We start from the raw sequence: 20748 nt of genomic DNA on the forward strand, positions 1-20748 counted from the left end.
TTGGAATCTTACGTGACCTCGCCGCGCTAGGAATCCGTGGCAAAATGCTAAACTGTATCGCAGATTTTATATCCAACAGAACATTCCAAATCCGTCTAGGCACTGCGCTCTCGCGCACGTTTATCCAAGAAAACGGCGTGCCACAGGGTTGCGTACTTAGCACAACACTCTTTATTGTAAAAATGAACTCTATCAACAAAGTCATTCCCACTTCTGTTATGCACTCCATATACGTCGATGACTTGCAAATAGCCTGCCGCGCTTCAAACTTACCAACATGTGAAAGGCAGCTCCAGATAACAATAAATAAACTAATGGAGTGGGCTGAGAAAAATGGCTTCCGCTTCTCTGCTCAGAAAACTGTTGCAGTGCTATTTTCGCAAAAACGAGGGTTGTACTTAGACCCGGATTTAAAGTTGAATGATGTTGCGCTGCAGGTAAAACAAGAATATAAATTCTTGGGAGTAATCTTCGACAAAAAACTAAACTTCCTTTCCCACATAAGAGCACTGAAGATTAGGGCAAATAAAGCATTGAACATCCTCAAAGTGTTATCTCATAAGCACTGGGGTTCCGACCGAACGTGTCTTTTACGTATTTACCGGTCTCTTGTTCGTAGCCTTTTAGACTACGGCTCCATTGTTTACGGCTCAGCCAGACAGTCATACTTCAAGCGAATTGATCCAGTACATAACCTTGGACTGCGACTGGCAAGTGGCGCCTACAGAACGTCACCTGTCCAAAGTTTATATGTTGAGTGTAATGAGCCTTCATTACATCAGCGCAGAGCACTACTCACTTTTTCCTACGTACTAAGAATTCAGTCATCACCACAACACATATGCTACAATATACTCACACAATGCAACTCACGCCTACACTATACAAATAAACCAAACACGATTAAACCGCTTGTCCTGCGATATGAGGACTATGTCCGGGATTACGACATTTCACGCGAACTGCTCCAGGTTGCCACAAAGCCAAAGCGTTTGCCCCCATGGCACGACTTTGAACCGCTGTGTGACTGGACATTAACACATTTAAAGAAGACACCCCACGCGAACATATTACACAAGAATTCCGTGAACTTCAGAACAAATATCAAAATAACGTGCAATATTACACTGATGGCTCCAAAACGAAAGAACACGTGGGTGTGGGGGTCATAACGGAAAATTGGGAAAAAAGTATTCGATTGCCACAACACGCCTCTGTTTTCACGGCCGAAGTTTTCGCTATCTGGGTTGTTGTTAAAAAGATTGTCACTGATAAACACAAAAATGCAGTCATATATACAGATTCTTTAAGCACAATGAAGGCACTACATCTGAAATCTGAGTGTGAACCCCTGATTGGAGACATTTTAAACATGGTGGCTTTTAACGAATACGGGAGGTCAATTCGTTTCTGCTGGGTCCCAAGCCATGTTGGGATACCGGGTAACGAAGCGGCTGATCGATATGCATTGATGGCAGCACACAAAGACATTACAAACACAACACTCCCATATAAAGATAGCATCCGCGCAATTAGAAAAGCCTTAACGGTAAAATGGCAACGCGAATGGGACCGTTGTACCGACAACAAGCTACATCTCACGAAACCCATAGTTGGGGAGTGGAAGTCATGCTATCATCAGGAGCGGTTCATCGAAGTAGTTTTATGCCGACTACGCATTGGGCACACACACCTCACACACAATTACCTACTTAGGAAAGAAGACACACCAACATGCGAGAAATGTCAACAGCCCCTAACAGTTATACACATATTACTCACATGCACGCAGATTGAAACACATAGACGAACACTTTTGCACAAATTATATAAACTACACATACCGTTACACCCTGCTCTAATTTTAGGTGATGATCCGCTAGTCCCATTATGTGACGTCCGTAAATTTCTAGACGACACTGGATTTTTACATAAAATGTAGGTTCTTAACATAATCTTTCACTTTATAAACTGTATTTTAGAACACCTCGTGTTTGGCGCAGCATAGCCTTAGCCGCTTTTGCGCCATTAAACCCCCATTTAACTAACTAACAAATGGCCTTAGATACAAATCGCATTTAATCCTCCAGTGTGAAAGTCGCTTTTGCGCTATAGAATTCGATTTCACTAAAATTGAGATTAGTTGTGGCTGAGGTGCCAGGCCAACGATAAATGTGTGGATTGGATTGTCACACCAACCGGAGGGTGAGAAGCTGAGGGGGAATGCGAGAGGGAAGTCGACAACGCCAGTCGCCTGAAATATTGCGACAAAGAGCAGCTGCTCTTTTTCCTCGCAGCATAAGCAGCTCCTCGCGTTTACAACCTGCAGCTATTTGGGCCAGAGCTAGTATCAGGAAGATTGCTCGACGTGTTTCGCCGTCGCGGACGGTCCTGCAGCATCGCGACGGAGCCCGTCGCCATCACTCGACAAGGTAAGCTGGAAGAATAACCAATAGGCGACCGCAACGGGCAGTCCAGTGATAAAGCTTGCGCGCCTATTGACCGGCGCACACGGACGGAAGAAGCGTCAGTAGATCGCTCGGTTTCTAGTCGCGCCGAAGAGAATATGGCAAGGTGCGCATCACGTAAAGCAAAGTCAACGGAGGTAGGCGTCAAACAGAAAGTTTACCTCGCGCCGAAATCTGATTTCCCTACTTAAATATACCTACTTTGGTGTGATTTACATACCCCTAATTTAGGAAGCATCAATTAAAATTAGATAACCGGTAGGCGAAACGCTGTAATGCTCTCTAGCGACAACCGCTGAGCCGATGCCAACTCAATTTGTCGCATTTAGAGGAAAAAAGAAAGATTTAATTCTACCGACTGTCGGAAACGATATCCTGAGTTCGGACTTCGATTTTTTACAAAAATTGCTGAAAACTCAGAAGGTAGGAAAGAAAGCAGGAGGTGAAATGGGGAGCCGTCAACGAGATTACGTCTCTGGTTGGCTACTCTGCGCAGGGGGATGGGGTAAGGGAAGAAAAATAACCAAACAAGAAACGATAAAAAATTCAGAGGTAAAAAAAAAAAAAACACGGGAAGCACTAAGTTTTCAAATCAGTAACGGGGCAGCAAAAATACATGTCGCAGTTTTATAAACTGTATGTGTTAGAGCATCTGAAGCTAAAGAAATCTATATGTGAACTTACAGCTTCTGTGGAATTGTCACATATTTACGATGGTTTAGCAGAAGTCCTACTAACAAACTATTGGCGTATTTCAAAGCGATCACAATACATCACTTTAGTATGCTTTTAGTGTGATCGTACGAGCATTGCAGATGATTTTTATATGTTCTTTTATTGGCTCAAACACAAGACCGCAAACTTCATGCTTCATTTTTCTTAAGTTAGTGCACGAGTTATTGTTAGAATAGAAAATTTAACTCATTTCTCTTTATAACGATGACAAATGCTTGGTGTTGCATTGTTGCTGCTCTGACAAGGTAAATTAATGTAATACTTGCTAGTGGAAATTGCTTTGAATCACGTAACACAAGAGAAGAGAAACAAACCGAATGCAGTTGTAACTGACGATTTATTCCCATGTATGTGCAATAAATACAAGAAGAGACGAGAGATAAAAACAAAGAATGCCTGTTGTTACCAAGCCGAGCCTTCTGACATGAGCCTTCAGCCGCGCGCGACGCACCAGAAAAAAAAAAGCGGGGACAGAACCGTACGAGCTGAAGTTGTATTTCTTTGTGATCCGGGCGTAAGTGGCTTAGCGGCGATTGTGTTGCGCTGCTAAGCGTGAGGTCGCGGGATCAGATCCCGGCCGCGGCCCCCCCAGGGGCGTCTGCGTCAGCAGGCGTTGGCGTGCTGCGACTCCACGTACCCGAGCACACGAGGGTTGGACCCTCCCCCGTCTAAGCGTGCGCGGCACAGCTGTGTTCGGGAAAAGGGGCATCCTGGGCGCTGACCTGATGCTGAGTGTCTGGACCTTTAAGGCCCCCGACTGAGGTAACACACCTCTTTGGCCTCAGCTTCGCGTAGACTACACCTCCGGACTGACCTATCCGGGGGAAATCGGCAGTTGCCTTTTCCTATACACCTCTCCAATCTTCGCCTTTCTCTCTGACTTTTAATATTTCCTGTATTCTCCTCTCTTCTGCATCACTTCCGATTTTCTAGGCAGGGAGAGCTAACCTTGTGTGAGAAGCCAACCTAGGCCATGTCATATTCCGGTATAGTGGTAATGTATAGCTTTCGGTGTCAGGGCCTGTTTCACAGCTGCTGCCGCGTCCCCTTGTAGGGCTTCACGGTGGGTGGCTGGCGTTACTGCGGAAGAATACGCACTTATGGCTAGTTAATTCCCCGACTACCTGATCGCTCCCTGAAGAGGAGGCTCACCGATGAGGTCTTCGATTTTTTTGGTTGCGAAAACGCATCTTTGCCCCGTTTCCATGCCATTTACTGAAAAACCAGACAAACCAGTGAGAACAATCTCACCATTCTTTGTTTCACTCTCTTAACGAAATATTTGGTGCAAGTTATAAAGCATCCAGGATGGCAAGCGGTGACCTACTCTTGGAGCTGTGCAACCAGAAACATTATGAAAAGCTGCCCAATCTAGTGTCATTTAGGGATGCCCAATTAACAGTAACCCCGCACCGTACTATGAATACCAGCCGTAGCGTTTTCTCAGATGATCTGTTGGAGCTGACTGAAGCTGAACTCCTAGAGGGTGTCAGATAGCAGAATGTTATCAACGTTAAGCGAATTAAGATGAGGCATGATAGCAAGGAAATCCAGACCAAGCACCTGATACTTATGGCTCTAGTGTTCTGCCCGACTCCATCGAGGCCGGGTCTATCAAGCTTCGTATCAAGCGATACCTACCAACTTTCCTCCGATGTAACAAATACCAGCGTTTCGGCCTCAGTTGACACAGCTGCCGAGGTCGCCAAACTTGTGCCAAATGCATTGCTCATGCGCACACGTGTGAACCTTGTGAAAACTTTCTCCACTCTGTGAACTGTGATGGGGAGTGCGCCGCATACTCGCGGTCGTACGCATCCTGAAAAAATGAAAAGGAAAGAGTAACAAAGTAAAGGAAAATATTTCTTTCAAGGAAGCGCGGAGGCGGTTATCATACCTGCTCAAGAACAGCTTTGCCCATGTGCTCAACGCTCATGCCCATGCAGCCGAAGCGCACAATCTCGGCGGCTTCAGTAATCTTCCGCGTTATTTTGCTCCGATCTTTGCGTTCCATACTGCGATTCTCGAACAGTGGTCGGCAATGTTTGTGCACATGCTCAATAACTTTCCTGGGCAGAAAAAAATTACCACTTGCAATGTGCATCTTTAATCTTTTTTTGAAGCTGTGTACGATAGAATCAATATAAGGTACCACCGCTATTCTGTATCGTCTGCTCGGGCAGCATTGTTCTTTGCAAGATGATAGTTAGCTAATTGGAGTTTCCTTAAGTAATGAGAGTGCCACTATTTGGACTTCGTCGATCTCCATTGGCAGCTGCAGGGAGTACTCTATTGCCCAGAAAGTTGAAGTTACGGAAGATACTGTAAACATGTAATTGCCCCAATCGACACAGTAATAAACTTTGGCAACATTAAGTGCTTTCTTGAATAGTTAATTCATTACTTGAGTTATTAAAACTATTTTAGCCACGCGAACGCCAATGCTTGATCAGCGCCATAAAAAAAACTATCGTGACGCCGTTATCAATTAGTTTATTCGTGCGCTCCGCTGTTACCGCTCTGTTTTCATGTGTGTGATGGTGCCGTGCTCTTCACAGAGTTCTTTATTTGAAGCATTTTTGACACGGTGGCGAGTGCTTGACGCGTTCAGCGTCGTCATTCGTGGAGAAGCGCTAGTCTGCTCCTGACCAAACAAGCAAACCGAGCCCATGAGCTCATCGCGAATACGCGTGTTTGAAGTGATAGCACCATTCCGAAGAGATCTCGCAGACAATAACACCTTTCTGTCAGCCGTGCCCAGACATTAAAGGAAAAGAAGCTACGCGTACCAATACAAAACTGCGATGCTGCCAGCGTCGCTGTTATCAACGCTATGTTTGACAGGTACTGGTTTCGGAGGTAAGAACAAAAACAAATGTTCGCTTATCTTATAAAGTTTTGGGGTTTTCTAAAAATGTTGCTGCAGAACGTTTTAAGGGTGAATAAGCCGATATTGTACGCATAGACTCATCGCCACCTAATGACTCCTCTGAGACGTACTTGCAGAACTTGTAAAGCGCCACTGGCCGAAATAGTGACAACTGTCGACGATTTCATGTAATCCATTCTCAGAAAAAACAAAATGTAGTGAAAATGATTTCACGTTTTCTCGTTGCGAAAACACTGAATGATGTTTTTGGTCCCGCTTACAAATTCGCCAAGTTGGCAAGCAGTGATATCTTTCTGAACTCCGCGATTCAAAGCAAAATTAAAAGCGTTCATTTAATTTTTTTATTTATACAAGTACCTGCAGCACCACAAGGCCAATAATGCAGGAGGGGGAGGGGGCAATTGAAGGAAAATGAACATGTGAGAAAAACTTAAAACAGCTAAGCACAGGTGGTAAAAGTAACAAAATACGTAACATCGATGAGTCATCTCGACGGCAAAACGGTCTTCAGTGAGCTGCGGTGCAAAATTGAAACACAGAAATGGAAAGGGTACACTATCGCATGTACCTATTTCTATGTGTTTCGTGGACATTCCAGTGAGTGTCGCCTGTCACCGTACTACGAATACCATTCGTGGCGTCATTTCTGATGATCATAAGATGGAGCTTACAGAGAACGAACTTTTGGAGAGATAGAATGATCACAATGTAATAAATGTGAAAAGAATTATGATGAGGCATGATGGTCCAAGCAAAAGACCAAGCATCTAATTCTAACATTCGGCTCAAGTGTGCTTCCCGAGATTATCCAGACAGGCTATGTAAAAATCCGAGTCAGGCGTTACATTCCAAATCCCCACTGCTCCTTCAAATGCCAGAGTTTTGGCCACAGTTCTCAGAACTGCCAAGGCCGACTAACTTGTGGCAAATATGCCCATGAACATCTGTGCGGGTTTGCGAGAATGCTCCACATTTTATGAATTGTGATGGTGAGCGCGCCGCGTACTCACGGTCCTACCTTTCATGGAAGAAGGAGAAAGACATAACAATTAAGGTAAAGAGAATATATAATTCAAGGAGGCACGAAGGCGGGTATCTAACCTGCCGAAGATTAGCTTTGCCGCCGAAGTGACGCGTGAGGGGGCGGTGTCACAACGGCTCCGGCGGCTGTACGGCCCACGCACCGTGAGCCAGCGGTGACGCCATCGGCCCCCTCGACGGCGGCGGCTAGCGCTTCTCCGCCATCCCAGAAAGAGAGCCATCAACCTATGGGCTGGTGGCCTCAAGGGTCTCATCCCTTGAGAAGATACCCTCTCATCAAACAAACCGCTCACAAAAACGGGTGTCCAACGCCTCCGAAGAGGTGGTGGACACAACACCCATACAGACGGTGCAATTAGCGCCAAAAAACCGGCGGAAATCTTATTAACCCTGGGAGTATTATACACTGGTTTATTGAACGGTTGCGTTCACCCAAAAAGGTCACGTTCTCATGACGCCTGCGGCAGAAAGGATGTTCCACATCCGCCGCGAAGGCCTGCGAGTGGTAGCGCTGGCTAATACTCCCAGGGTTCTACTAGGAAACATAAATACCCAAGAAAGTGGATGGGGAAACGGCGCCGCGGTAGCTCAATTGGTAGAACATCGTACGCGAAATGCGAAGGTTGTGGGATCGTCCGCCACCTGCGGCAGGTTGATTTTTCATCCTCTTTCATTTCCATTAGTTTATTGTTTCTTTATTTCATTTATTAAGCACAAGTAATTTCCCCTATATTGTCCGTCGTGTCAGTGTTTGTTGGCTTCTTATGATATGACATGTCTATATATAATGACCGCATAAAGTCAACAGACAATGCAGCCAAGGAACGCACAGCGGGAATAGCTGTGGTTTAAATTGGAATGCGGAAAATAATTAAGAAAAGGAAAATGAAAGTGGACGAAAAGATAACCTATTGCCCGCGGGAGCCGAACCCACAGTCTCATACCGGCGACAAATTTCGCAGTGTGCAGTTTTGGGTAGTTCAGGCGTTCTACGAAGTACCCGGTATCTATATCCCACTTCACGAGTACTCACTTTTTCTGTGAGAATTTAGTGGGTCTTGTATTCTGACCAGTATTGCATTCGGCCAGCAATCAGTATTGCTGACCGAAATTCAACGCCCAAATGGGCTCAACGCTTCTGATTCAGGCCCCACGAGCATGGAGACCAACGGCAATGCCAGCGCAACGGCGCCGGCTAGCACACAGATTCGGGTGGTGGAGGGCATTCCCATCTCCGGCTTCTACGACGACTCAGTCGTACGCGCTGCGCTGCGCTACGAGCCTCGCAATGACGAGGTGTACGTGGCCGCCTACCCAAAGTCCGGCACCACGTGGGTGCACTTCTTGGCTAGGCGAGTGCTGCACCGGGGGCGCGAGAGTCCGGCGGAAAGCGCGGTGCAGTGCATGCTGAGCTCCATCTTTGGCTACGCCGGCAGCGACACTCCCAACGCTGTGATCAAGACGCACCTGCCTTTTGGCAAGACGCCCTTTTCGGAGAAGGCCAGGTAAGGATGCGGAATAGTGGCCTCCAAGATCTCACTGGTGGCGCTGGGATCTCTGAGGCCACAGTGGAATACTACTCGCGTATTGCTTAGCCGTATCCTTTGAAGCGTAGCTAGATGATAGAGCGCTGCTGCGAAGGCTTCAACGAAGCCTGCGTTCCTGCTGATTCTCAATCGCATATTTATGCCCACGCGCCAGCGCCCAGAAGCCGCATGTAAAAGGGAAATACTCAATTTATTCGCACTGTCTATTCTCGCCGCGACAGCGTTTGTGGGCTCGAAAGGCTGTGTCTAGGTAGGACGCCTGTCGTAATCAAAACATAGAATAGCATGCTTAATTGCTAGACCTCTTCTAGCGACCCCGTCATTGCATTTAGTGCTGTAAGACGCATGCAAAAGAAAAAAAAAAGGCGACACCTCTATTCTGAGCCGCTACCCATCTGTGAAATGCGAACAACCAAATCTTAAAAGGGGCAAAGTAATTTTGTTAGCATGCCTAGCTTCAGGTCCGTACAAAGACGCTATTTTTAGTGTTATTCGTCAACCACGTTGGTGCTTCAGGCTCCTGCTAGTGCATGGAAGATGCCTGTATAGAAAGCGAGTGAAAACAACGAACTCAACCCCTGTAGGCCATAGATTAGGTCTTTAACGCAGCAGCTATCGCTGTGCTCGTTCTGCGGGCATAGGAAGACTGCTAATTTTGTGTGCCCGGGGGCGCGCGCGTTAATGATGAGTAGGATTTATATGGTGCAGCAGCCAATTTGAATGTAGTTCGCCAAGCACAAGGATCATAAAACGTTAGGAGAGTCGTTGTAAAGGGCCGGTTTCAGCACGGGATTGTTACATTCAGTGCAGACGCGCACGTAGCCTCAAAATCGCTTCGGGATTAAGTGACGTTAGCGACGCAACCGGTAGAATGAAATGGGTATTGTCCTTCCAGGTACATTTACGTGCTTCGGAACCCCTACGACTGCTGTGTCTCGTACTACCACCAGCGACTGGGGCTTGCACACGCGCCGGCAATCAGCTTCGACAAGTTTTTAGACGAGTTCATCGAGGGCGAAGTGCCCTTCGGTGACTACTTCGATCATCTAGCTGCCTGGTTTCCTGAGACGTCGAGGCCCAACGTCATCTGCGTGCCCTACGAGCAACTGAAGACGGACGTTCGTTCAGGAATTCTCCGGATAGCCGACTTCCTTGGTACAGAGTACGGGAATGCTTTGCGCAACGATGACGAAGCACTGGAAGAAATTATTCAGGTATGAGGTAATACAAGATTTTCGCTGGAAGGTTTTACGACAATAGCGCTTTCCTGCAAATGCTGTGCCTCGGTCTTGGAAGTCGAGGATAGGCTTTGATCCGGGGACCGTTTTGAAATGCATGCGCTGGTGAGGACCTCTACCCGTCTCGTGAGCGCGTCTGCGCACGACTGTGTTAATGGGGGAGAGCATTTAGAAGCCAAGTTCCTGGGAAATGACTGTAGCGTACTGACACATTCTTCTGTTTATCGATATCTTGGCGCCTTTAGGTGGCAGCGGCTTCATTGATTTGGAGATTGATTATGAGTCCAAAATGTTGGCAACAAGCACAATATTTCGCTTACTTCCCCACATCGCTAATCTAATTATATGAATAAAGCACGAGGATTCGCGAAGTGAAACATTTCAGACTTTGCTCAGTTCGCAGCGAAACGTGAGGCAGCCACTTGAAATAAAAGAAAGATAATGAAGGACAACAAATATAAGAGCTAACATTCGAGTCTGGCGCGTAGACTGTAGAACCAGTCGCAGATATTTCACACTCTTTGAGATAGTAGTTTAAAGCAAAATATCAAGTACGATGAACGTTCATTAGTTTTGAAATACCACTCGAAAAACAATATATATGTTTATATACAATATATGTTTATATTATAAACTTCAAGACAATCGTATTGAAATTCACCGTATCGATTGATCCACCTAAAGAGCTCCATTACAACATATATACATCATCCAACCTGACACGCAGTACACTTATCTTGCGTTGGGATGCTTGTCGTGCCAACACGCACGATAAACAGCACATGTGTCGTGCTTATTGTATGTGAAAGAGAAAGTCAATTTCCTTGCGAGCAGAGAGCAAGAGCGCTGCCCTTATCAGATTTCACGTGCTATTTATTTGCTGACGGACTATGCAAAATCACGTTTATCTTAACATCAGACCAGACTTCCTTCAATGCTAAATTAAAATAATGTATTCTCAAATTTGAAAGACACATATCTCGATTACAGTGACGCATTGGGCGTGTTAGTACATAACGAAAAGGCGGCAGCGCAATAAAGGCACGGACGGAGACAAGACGACTCGCCCGTGTCATCTTGTCTTCGTCCGTATCTTATTTGCGCTGCGACATATCTCTAAACAGAAGAACTTAGATGAATCAGACAAAATGGACCTGTTTTCGACCATTATATTGTTCTTAACTTCTTGGGAAATCGTGAAATTAAATAGGTAAATTTACAAATGCTTGTGTATGTTCTCATTGTATTCTTGTTCGCGCGACTTGTGTCTCAGACCACAAGAACCACCTACGCAAGTGTCATTCATGCAGGTAGCATACGGCTTTTTTTTTTAAAGTACCTATCTTTAACTTTGAAGTTACAGCACAGAGATTTTGAGAAAAGGAACTGAATAAGACTTTCAGAATTCTGCTCAGGCTACCACTGCTTGACGCAGCTAGAAGTGCCAAAGGTCTGTAAGTGCTAAAGCTTTTTTAACCAACTTTCGAGGGAAATGCAAACCGGCGTTTTGTCATTTCACTTTGTCCCCGACAAGCATCGCTTAATTAACTGCACTTTGTGAAAGGGAACTTGGACCCACTGTAACCATCCGAGTGCGCCAGAAAGTATCTTTTTCTTATTTCGAAAGCGTCACTGTAGAGATGACCAGGGGCAGCGCAGCAGGTCGGCCAGACCAGTAGCACTTGCTCAGTACGTCTGCAAACAAATGGCGAGGTAAGGCAAGCTCTAAAGTATGCATCGTCAGCAGCACTGAAGAAGACTACGTCATGTGAGAAAAGCACGGGACCACCAGCTGTCCTGCATATCACGCTTTCGGGACCTAAAATAGACATAGACTTAAAGTACTGGACGTAAACGTAGCTTCCTAACCATGACACTCTAAAAAGTATGGTACCGAAACGCGCTTAAGTAAAGCGAATGAACATATGAGTTTTATATTTACAGAGAATAAAATAGAAGTGTCGTTCTTTTTTTCGGGGCGACCTACATCTTACATTCGTAGTGATCCTTGCGTATAATTGCAAGTCCCACTGGATGCCGATAGTCATAGGCCCCCGCAGGGGCGTCTGCGCAAGCAGGCGTTTGGTGTGTTGCGACACCACGGACCCGAGCACACGAGGGTTGGACCCTCCCGCGTGTAGCCGTGCGCGGCTTAGCCGTGTCCGGGGAAAAGAGGATCCTGGGGGTTGAGCCAATGCCGGGTGTTTGGACCTTTACGGCCCCTCGGCGGCGGCAACACACCCCTTTGGCCTCGGCTTCACGTAGACGGCACCCCCGGACTGACCCACCCGGGGGAAATCGGTAGTTGCCTTTTCCTGTCTCTCTCTTCCTCTAATCTTCGTCTTTCTCTCACTTTTTATCTTTCCTGTCTTCTCCTAGCTTCCACTTACTTCCAATTTTTCCAGGCAGCAAGGGTTAACCTTGTGTGAATAGCCAACCTAGGTTATTTCGTATTTGGTTATAGTGGTAACGTACTGCTGGCGTTTGCAGGCCGTGTTTTACGGATCCTGCAGCGTCCCCTTGTAGGACTCCACGGTGGGTGGCTGGCGTTACTGCCGAAATTACAATCTCTTATGGCTTCTTCTTTCCCCACATTACCTGATCGCTCCCTCAAGAGGGGGCGCACCGATGATGTCTTTGAATTTTTTGCCCGCCAAAAAGAAACCTTTCCTCGTTTCCATGTAGTGCACTCTGAAACACCAGGCAAACCCGTGCGAACAATCTCTCCATTCCTCGTGTCCAAGTCTCTTACCCAAGTTTTTGGTACAGGTTATAAAGCATCCAGGATGGCAAGCGGCGATCTCCTCTTGGAGCTCCGCAACCAGAAACAATATGAAAATCTACCCAATCTAGTTTCATTTGGTGACGCCAAAGTAACAGTAACTCCTCATCGTACCATGAATACCACGCGTGGCGTAGTCTCCGATGATGATTTATTGGAGCTGACTGAGGCTGAGCTCTTGGAGGGCTTCAGCGAACAGAATGTCATAAATGTCAGAAGAATCAAGATGAGGCGAGACGGAAAAGAAATTGCGACTAAACACCTAATACTCACCTTCAACTCCAGTGTCCTGCCCGAGTCAATCGAGGCCGGGTACATCAAGCTTCGTATAAGGCCGTATGTGCCGAATCCCTTGAGATGTTTCAAATGCCAACGTTTTGGCCACAGCTCGCAGAGCTGCCGAGGCCGCCAAACATGCGCCAAATGCAGTGCCCTTGAACACGCCACTGAAGCATGTAAGAACTCTCTACACTGTGTAAACTGTGACGGGGACCACGCCGCGTACTCGCGGTCGTGCCCCTCCTGGAAGAAGGAAAAAGAAATTGTGACTATAAAAGTAAAAGAGAATATATCGTTCAAAGAGGCACGAAGGCGGGTAGTATACCTGCCAAAGAAAACCTTTGCCGATGTGGCGCGTCAGGGGGCAGCGTCACAACGGCCTCCGGCGGCTGTCCGACCCACAGTGAGTCGGCAGTCACGCCATCTGCCCACACGGTGGTTGCAGCTAGCGCTGCTCCGCCAACCGAGCAGGTGGAGCCATCGACCCCGAAGGTGGGCGCAGCCGAGGCTGCCCCAACCTCCGAGGCCCCCTCCAGCGCTGGCAACGGCCAGCGCAGCCAAATCCCTCAGGGAGCCCCATCGACCTCCGGGCTGGTGGGCGCAGGGGTCTTGCCCTCCAAGGCGGGACTCCCCCTGAAAACCGCTCGCTCGCAAGAGCACGTGTCCGGCGCCTCACAAGAGGCAATGGACACTACACCCATCCTCAAGGCGCACCAAGCGCCTAAGGAGCGGCGAGGCTCCCTCGAACGCTCCAGAAAGAACAAAACCCCTATTACAGGGCCTCGAAAGGGCTCTGTAATCTAAGGCATCCCTTCCGTTTCCGTAAACACAGCACTAATTTACATTAAATATGGACACACAAATCATACAATGGAACGTCAGAGGTCTACTTAGAAACCTCGATGATGTACAAGAACTGATCCACCAACACAATCCAAAAGTACTGTGTTTACAAGAAACACATTTAAAATCCAAACACACAAACTTTCTCCGACAGCATGTTACTTTTCGCAAAGATCGCGATGATGCCATCGCATCATCGGGAGGTGTTGCAATAGTAATCCAAAAGAGCATAGCATGTCAACATTTACAGCTACGAACGGCCCTTGAAGCAGTGGCGGTTCGAATTGTTTTGCTAAACAAACTTATCACTATTTGTTCGATTTATATACCCCCACAGTACAAACTAAGCAAACATGAATTTCAGTCCTTCATAGATGAATTGCCAGAACCTTACGTTGTACTTGGAGATTTCAATGCGCACAACAGCCTGTGGGGCGACTCTCGTATAGATGCGCGAGGTCGTCTTGTTGAACAATTCCTCTTCTCTTCTGGTGCATGCCTGCTGAATAAGAAGGCACCCACATATTATTCTCTCGCCAACAGAACATTTTCATCAATTGACCTCAGCCTAGTTTCCCCGTGTATACTGCCCGAACTCGAATGGACAGTTACAAACAATCCTTACGGGAGCGACCACTTCCCGGTACTAATAAAAACATCTAAAGAAAACGAATATCCTCCACAAGCTCCTAGGTGGAACATAGACACAGCCGACTGGGAGAAATTTCGAACTCTCACCAGCATCTCATGGGCTGACATCTCTTGTTTAGAAATTGATGCTGCGGTGGAGTATCTTACAACATTTATAATAGATGCCGCGTAAAAATGCATATCCGAAGTAAGTGGTTTGGCATGCAAACCACGTGTACCGTGGTGGAACAGCGAATGTAGGATCGCGCGTAGGAATCAGAACAAGGCGTGGGGGCTGCTACGTGCTTCTCCCACTGCAGAAAATCTTATCAACTTTAAAAAAGTAAAGTCACAAGGCAGGCGAACCCGCCGACAGGCCAGAAGAGAAAGCTGGCACAAGTTTTTATCAAGTATTAACTCGTTTAGGGATGAGGCCAAAGCCTGGAACAGAGTAAATAGGATTAGAGGGCGGCAAACATACTCACTCCCTCTAGTAAACACACAGGGTGATACACTACAAGACCAGGCAGACTCACTTGGGGAGCATTTTGAGAACGTGTCAAGCCCAACAAATTATACACAATCCTTTCTCAAATACAAAGAAACAGAAGAACGTAAGCCATTAACAAGAAAAGGTCGAGAGAATGAGCCTTACAACCGTCCCTTTAGCATTGCCGAGCTAAGAGCTGCCTTGATCACATGCAAGAGCTCTGCACCAGGACCTGACAGAATTATGTACGACATAATTAAGAACGTACACACTGATACACAACTGACTTTACTTGCACTTTTTAACACTATTTGGGCTGCTGGATATCTTCCACTTGCATGGAGAGAAGCGATTGTGATTCCCATTCTGAAGCAAGGTAAAGATCCTTCGTTAGCGTCAAGTTACCGCCCGATAGCCCTCACAAGTTGCATTTGTAAGCTGTTTGAGAAAATGATCAATCGGCGACTCATACATTTCCTGGAATTAAACCAAATGCTTGATCCCTTTCAGTGTGGCTTCAGGGAAGGGCGGTCCACAATTGATCACCTCGTGCGCATTGAGGGAAACATTCGCGACGCCTTTCTACATAAGCAATATTTCCTATCCGTGTTCCTCGATATGGAGAAGGCGTACGACACAACGTGGCGCTACGGAATCTTGAGAGACTTGTCGGGCATGGGCATCCGTGGCAATATGCTCGCCCTAATAGAAAGTTATTTGTCCAACCGCACCTTCCGAGTAAAAGTCGGTAATGCACTGTCACGTCCTTTTACGCAGGAAACCGGTGTACCCCAGGGAGGTGTGCTCAGCTGCACTCTTTTTATTGTTAAGATGAACACACTACGTGCTTCACTGCCACCGGCCATTTTTTATTCCGTATACGTCGACGATTTACAAATAGGCTTTAAATCCTGCAACCTCGCAGTATGCGAGAGACAGGTACAGCAGGGCCTGAACAAGGTTTCCAAGTGGGCTGACGAAAACGGATTTAAGATCAACCCCCACAAAAGCTCTTGTGTTCTTTTTACTAGAAAGAGAGGCCTGGTTCCCGATCCTTGTGTTCAACTGTGTGGACATCAAATACCCATAAACAAAGAACACAAATTTTTAGGTATTATACTAGACTGCAAGCTTACTTTTATACAGCACATTAAATATCTTAAAGAAAAATGTCTAAGGACAATGAACTTACTTAAAATTCTATCCCACTCAACATGGGGTAGCGACAGGAAGTGTCTGATGAATGTTTATAAGAGCCTAATTCGATCACGATTGGACTATGGTGCCGTCGTATACAACTCTGCCGCTCCGAGCGCACTAAAGATCCTAGATCCTATCCACCATCTAGGTATCCGCTTAGCCACTGGTGCTTTCAGAACAAGCCCGATTGAAAGCTTATACGCGGAATCAAATGAATGGTCGCTCCATCTACAGAGAACTTACATCAGCCTTACATATTTCCTAAAGATACACTCCAATCGTCAACATCCATGTTTTAACACTGTTAACGATATGACCTGCTCTACACTATTCCATAATCGTCCTTCTGTAAGAAAGCCTTTCTCACTTCGAGTGAAGGAGCTTAGTGATCAGATACATGTCCCACTCCTCGAGCTTCGCCTAATGCATCCAACCAAGGTGTTACCGCCTTGGGAGTGGCAGGTCGTAGAATGTGACATATCCTTTTTAGAAATAACAAAACACGCACCAGAGATCGAAATACGAACTCATTTCCTAGAACTCCAGCACAAGCACTCCTGCGCAGAGTTCTACACAGACGCTTCGAAGTCTAATGCCGGGGTGTCGTATGCTGCTGTCGGCCCATCCTTCTCAGAATCCGATGTACTACACCCGGAAACAAGTATATTTACTGCCGAGGCTTACGCATTACTGTCTGCCGTGAAACATATAAGAAAATCAAAACTCCAAAAGTCAGCGATATGCACAGACTCCCTAAGTGTCGTGAAGGGCCTGATGTCACTTTATACACACAAAAATCCAGTACTTAATGAACTATATTCCGTCTTGTGTAAAGCGTGCAGATCTAACCAGCATATCATTATATGCTGGGTGCCTGGCCATAGGAGCATCGAGGGTAACGTTCTGGCGGACGAGATGGCCACGTCAATCGCATCGCAAGCTGTTAACCCTACCGCTGCGGTGCCTGTCACAGATCTGAGACCTTTCTTGCGAAGGAGATTGCGAGACCACTGGCAACGCATGTGGGACGCGGAAACGGTTAATAAGCTCCACCTGATAAAACCGCAGTTAGGATTCTGGCCCCCTACTACAAAATCGCGCCGAACAGATGTCCTATTCTGTCGTCTCAGAATAGGACACACGTTTGGCACCCATAATTTTCTACTCACCGGAAGTGAGCCTCCAACCTGTGGTAGATGCGGGCAGAGGCTGACCGTACTCCACGTCCTCCTGGAGTGTCGGGAAGCCGAATCTGAGAGAAAGAGACATTTTTCATTAGCATACCGACAGCACATTCCTCTTCATCCTGCAATGCTCCTTGGTCCAGAACCGCTTTTTAATACAGACACAGTGCTACATTATATTAGAGATGTGGTCTTACATGTTATTAGTCCCATGAATTCGTAGCGCCTCCTCTCTCGAGAGGATGCCACTGCGATAACTGTTTTGAATAGCACATGCCTCCAGGCCCTTGTGCTTCAAGGGCTCTAAGGAGGTAGTAGTGCTCTGGCATTTCTTATAATCTGATATATTTTACCTATCGCATCATTCTTTTTATATGCATCTATATGTTCATAGTACAAGTCATACGTCATCGCCATAATTTTATTACACATATTTTACGCACTTTAGAGCGTATATTTTAAGGCCCCTTTACAGCCACGTCACACCAATTTCATAGCAATCATAGTTACACTGCACACCCACTACCACAGACATGGCGCTCTTTGGCCATACCTGGCCCTTGCGCCATAAAACATCAAATATCATCATCATAGTCATAGGCGTCTTCTGTTCCTACTTAGTGCGTGGATCGTAGATGGCTAGGCAGTAGCTAAGCAGCGATCCGCATTCTCTAACAATGTCTTTCATTTTCATTCTTTCTACCCGTTCTCAGTGACTCCTACTGTGGTGCGTCAAACATTTCACGGAGATGGGCTACTCGGCGTGAGAGATGATAAGAAAAGAATTTCGAAATTAAATGTATTCTGTAAAACTATGGTCCGTGATGCCTGAGCGGACTCAAAACTATAGCTAATTTGTCTGATCACTGACAAGTTTGGTCGCCGCCTGCTGCCCCCGCCCCTCTTGACCCACTCCCCGTCCCCCCGAGGATTGCAGCTCTAGAAGCAACGCGCACTCATCTCTCCTCTGAGTCGTAGCCGTCAAGAAGAGCGTCGACTTCACTTAGATGACATCGCACTCAGTGCGCGAAGACATCATACCACCCAGGGCATGCTGACGTATCCCTGCGAGGCGACGTTAAAGCTGCAATCCATGGTTCATGCTTATCTTCTCACTCGTGAAAATGAAGTCACTCAGCGTCACTGTCCAATCGCCAGTAAATTAAGTTCGCAATTGTTACAAATTCCGGTTGTACGTGCATCTTAGTGGGTGAAGGTAACTCGCGCACTGCCGCCGCTGAATAGGCGACTCAGCTGGCCAAAGGCACTTGAGCACATTTGACCAGATCGACATGTGAATGAAATTCTGAGTGAGTTCGACGAAATCAGGTTTAGGCTTACATATTTGTATCGCTTTAAATTAGACAAAAGACTTGAAGAATACTGACGTACAGAACACGGACAGGGAGCGCGATGAAGGCATACAGAAAAAGCGCCCGCCTTGTGTTTTTCATATGCGTACGTGTCGGTTCATCAGCGCTGTAAATATGTAAGAATATTTAAACTAGTCTAGGGGCGCTGTAACGCAAAGCTATTTCAAACTTTTCTATTCAAATTCTGCAATCAGCCCTCCGCGATGGGTCAGGAGCTGTTTTCGACCACCCCCATCTCGCCTGTCCGTCACGCGACGTCACGAAAACTGAGATAGCTCCCAATCTGATATCACGTGTACACACTGTTATGCATTGTTCTGCAAAAAAATATTTCTGATGCGACGCCTTTTCGCCATTAACCCTCTGCTATTGGTCAAAAGGTTTCAGGCTGCACCCACATCACCTGTTTATCACTCGACGTCACAACACCGCGAAACCTCATTGCGTCAAAGTGACGTGTACGCGTTAAAGGTGCATTATTATGCCGAACAAACAGGATGGCTGCCGCCGATGGCTCAGGCACTGGCTACTCGTACGAGCCAGAGAGCATGGGTTTATTTGCGTATAACAAAAGTTTTGCGGGGCCGTATTACGTTATCGAGCCCTATCGGCACGTATGCGACATCAATCTGCCAACTCTTCTTTGCTGATGATCCGTTTTAGAGGCATTTGTAACTGTCCGTTGCACGCCACCGTGTTTTTAGACAAGCCACTACAATCTAAGTAAGGGAAAGCGGACCAATCGCAGACGCCGACACCACGCTCTTCATCCGTTTATCTATTTTCAGTGCGCTGGCGAAACCCTCTCCACTTGAGCGTGATGATCGCCTCTTGTCAGTCAATTAGATAAGAAAAACGGCTCATTACTGGCGCTCTTATTCCTTGTGAAAGCAAACAAAACTGACCTCCTATAAACGAGGAACGCGTTCGATTGGGCTGTTCAGGCAACGCTGCAGGTCACCGCCTGATGCTTGCGTCGGCGGTTACATAAATTTGACATCAGGAGATCGGAATAAAAACATGTTGGAATAGTTTTACATTATAGGTCCCTAGGCTTCTTGACGGAAAGTAAAATAGAAAAAAAATTCATCAGCCATTTTCTTTATTGTGCCGCCTTTCTCTACTTTTTTTTCACATTTCAGACAACGTCTCCAAATGTCATGCGAAAGCATTTTGCAGAAGCAAGAGCAGCAGTACTTTCCTCCTCAAATGATAAAAAGAAAGCGGAAGTAGCTGCGGCATTTGTAGCAAGGGGCCTTCGAAAGCCAGCGGCTGGTGCAAGCTGCGAGGAGAAGGCAAACGTATTCAAGCTGGTCCGAAAAGCGACCATTGGTGACTGGAGAAACCACTTTTCCGCGGCTCAAGCGGAGCGCATGAAATCCAACATGGAGTCCAAGATGGCTTCCAAGATGGCCGAGCATCGAGACGCAGTGATGGCTCTGTGGAAGGATCTCTCCCTGCCGTAGCTGATGGTAGAATCGGCATGCCTCCTCTTGAAACGCGTGCATACGACTTGCCGCCGGACCCCTTGTCGTCGGCCCCTATGCTTGCTATACCTAATCTATCGTATTCTCACATTATAGCCTAGTCTGCTTTTTCGCGACATTCAGCGTTTGTATTCTCAAGGGCATCTTGAAGGGTGGAATCAGCATGATGATGACGGATATTGTTGTTACAGCAAGAGAGGTCGGTGTTAAAAAATCAGAAAGGCAGAGTTTCGTCGGGATCTCACTCCACACGCTGCGCTGCCCCGTGGAACTCACGCCCTGTTTCGTCGGGTTCAAATAAAATATAACTTCCTAATAAGCAACTGCTGTTTTAAGAACTATTAGTTTCATGGGGGATCAGAATATCGTGAAGTTGTAACACTTCCTCTGGTGCGCTCGGTTGTCTGATGTGCTGCTACATCAGGTCGTGCCACGACTAGTAACGTAGTAGATAATTCAGTGATCCGGAGTGACCTCCGAAATGTCACTAGGTTCTGCTGGCGCGCGAGCACTTTCTGCACCTTGATGTGGCGACATATAGAGATGTTTCACTGACGTTTA

At 46.7% G+C, this 20748-nt stretch overlaps 1 protein-coding gene across 1 annotated transcript; it reads left to right on the forward strand.

The window, feature by feature from the left end:
- The first annotated feature begins 2195 nt into the window (after nt 1–2195).
- Nucleotides 2196–20470, forward strand: LOC126534636 (sulfotransferase 1C2-like). Its single transcript, XM_050181907.3, has 4 exons — nt 2196–2432; nt 8282–8639; nt 9577–9895; nt 19843–20470. Exons 2-4 carry the CDS (start codon nt 8293–8295, stop codon nt 20164–20166), a joined length of 990 nt encoding a protein of 329 aa, XP_050037864.1. The 5' UTR covers nt 2196–2432; nt 8282–8292; the 3' UTR covers nt 20167–20470.
- Nucleotides 20471–20748: the final 278 nt, after the last annotated feature.

Source organism: Dermacentor andersoni, chromosome 7, assembly GCF_023375885.2.
Source record: "Dermacentor andersoni chromosome 7, qqDerAnde1_hic_scaffold, whole genome shotgun sequence".
In the NCBI taxonomy this organism is placed as follows: Eukaryota; Metazoa; Arthropoda; class Arachnida; order Ixodida; family Ixodidae; genus Dermacentor; species Dermacentor andersoni.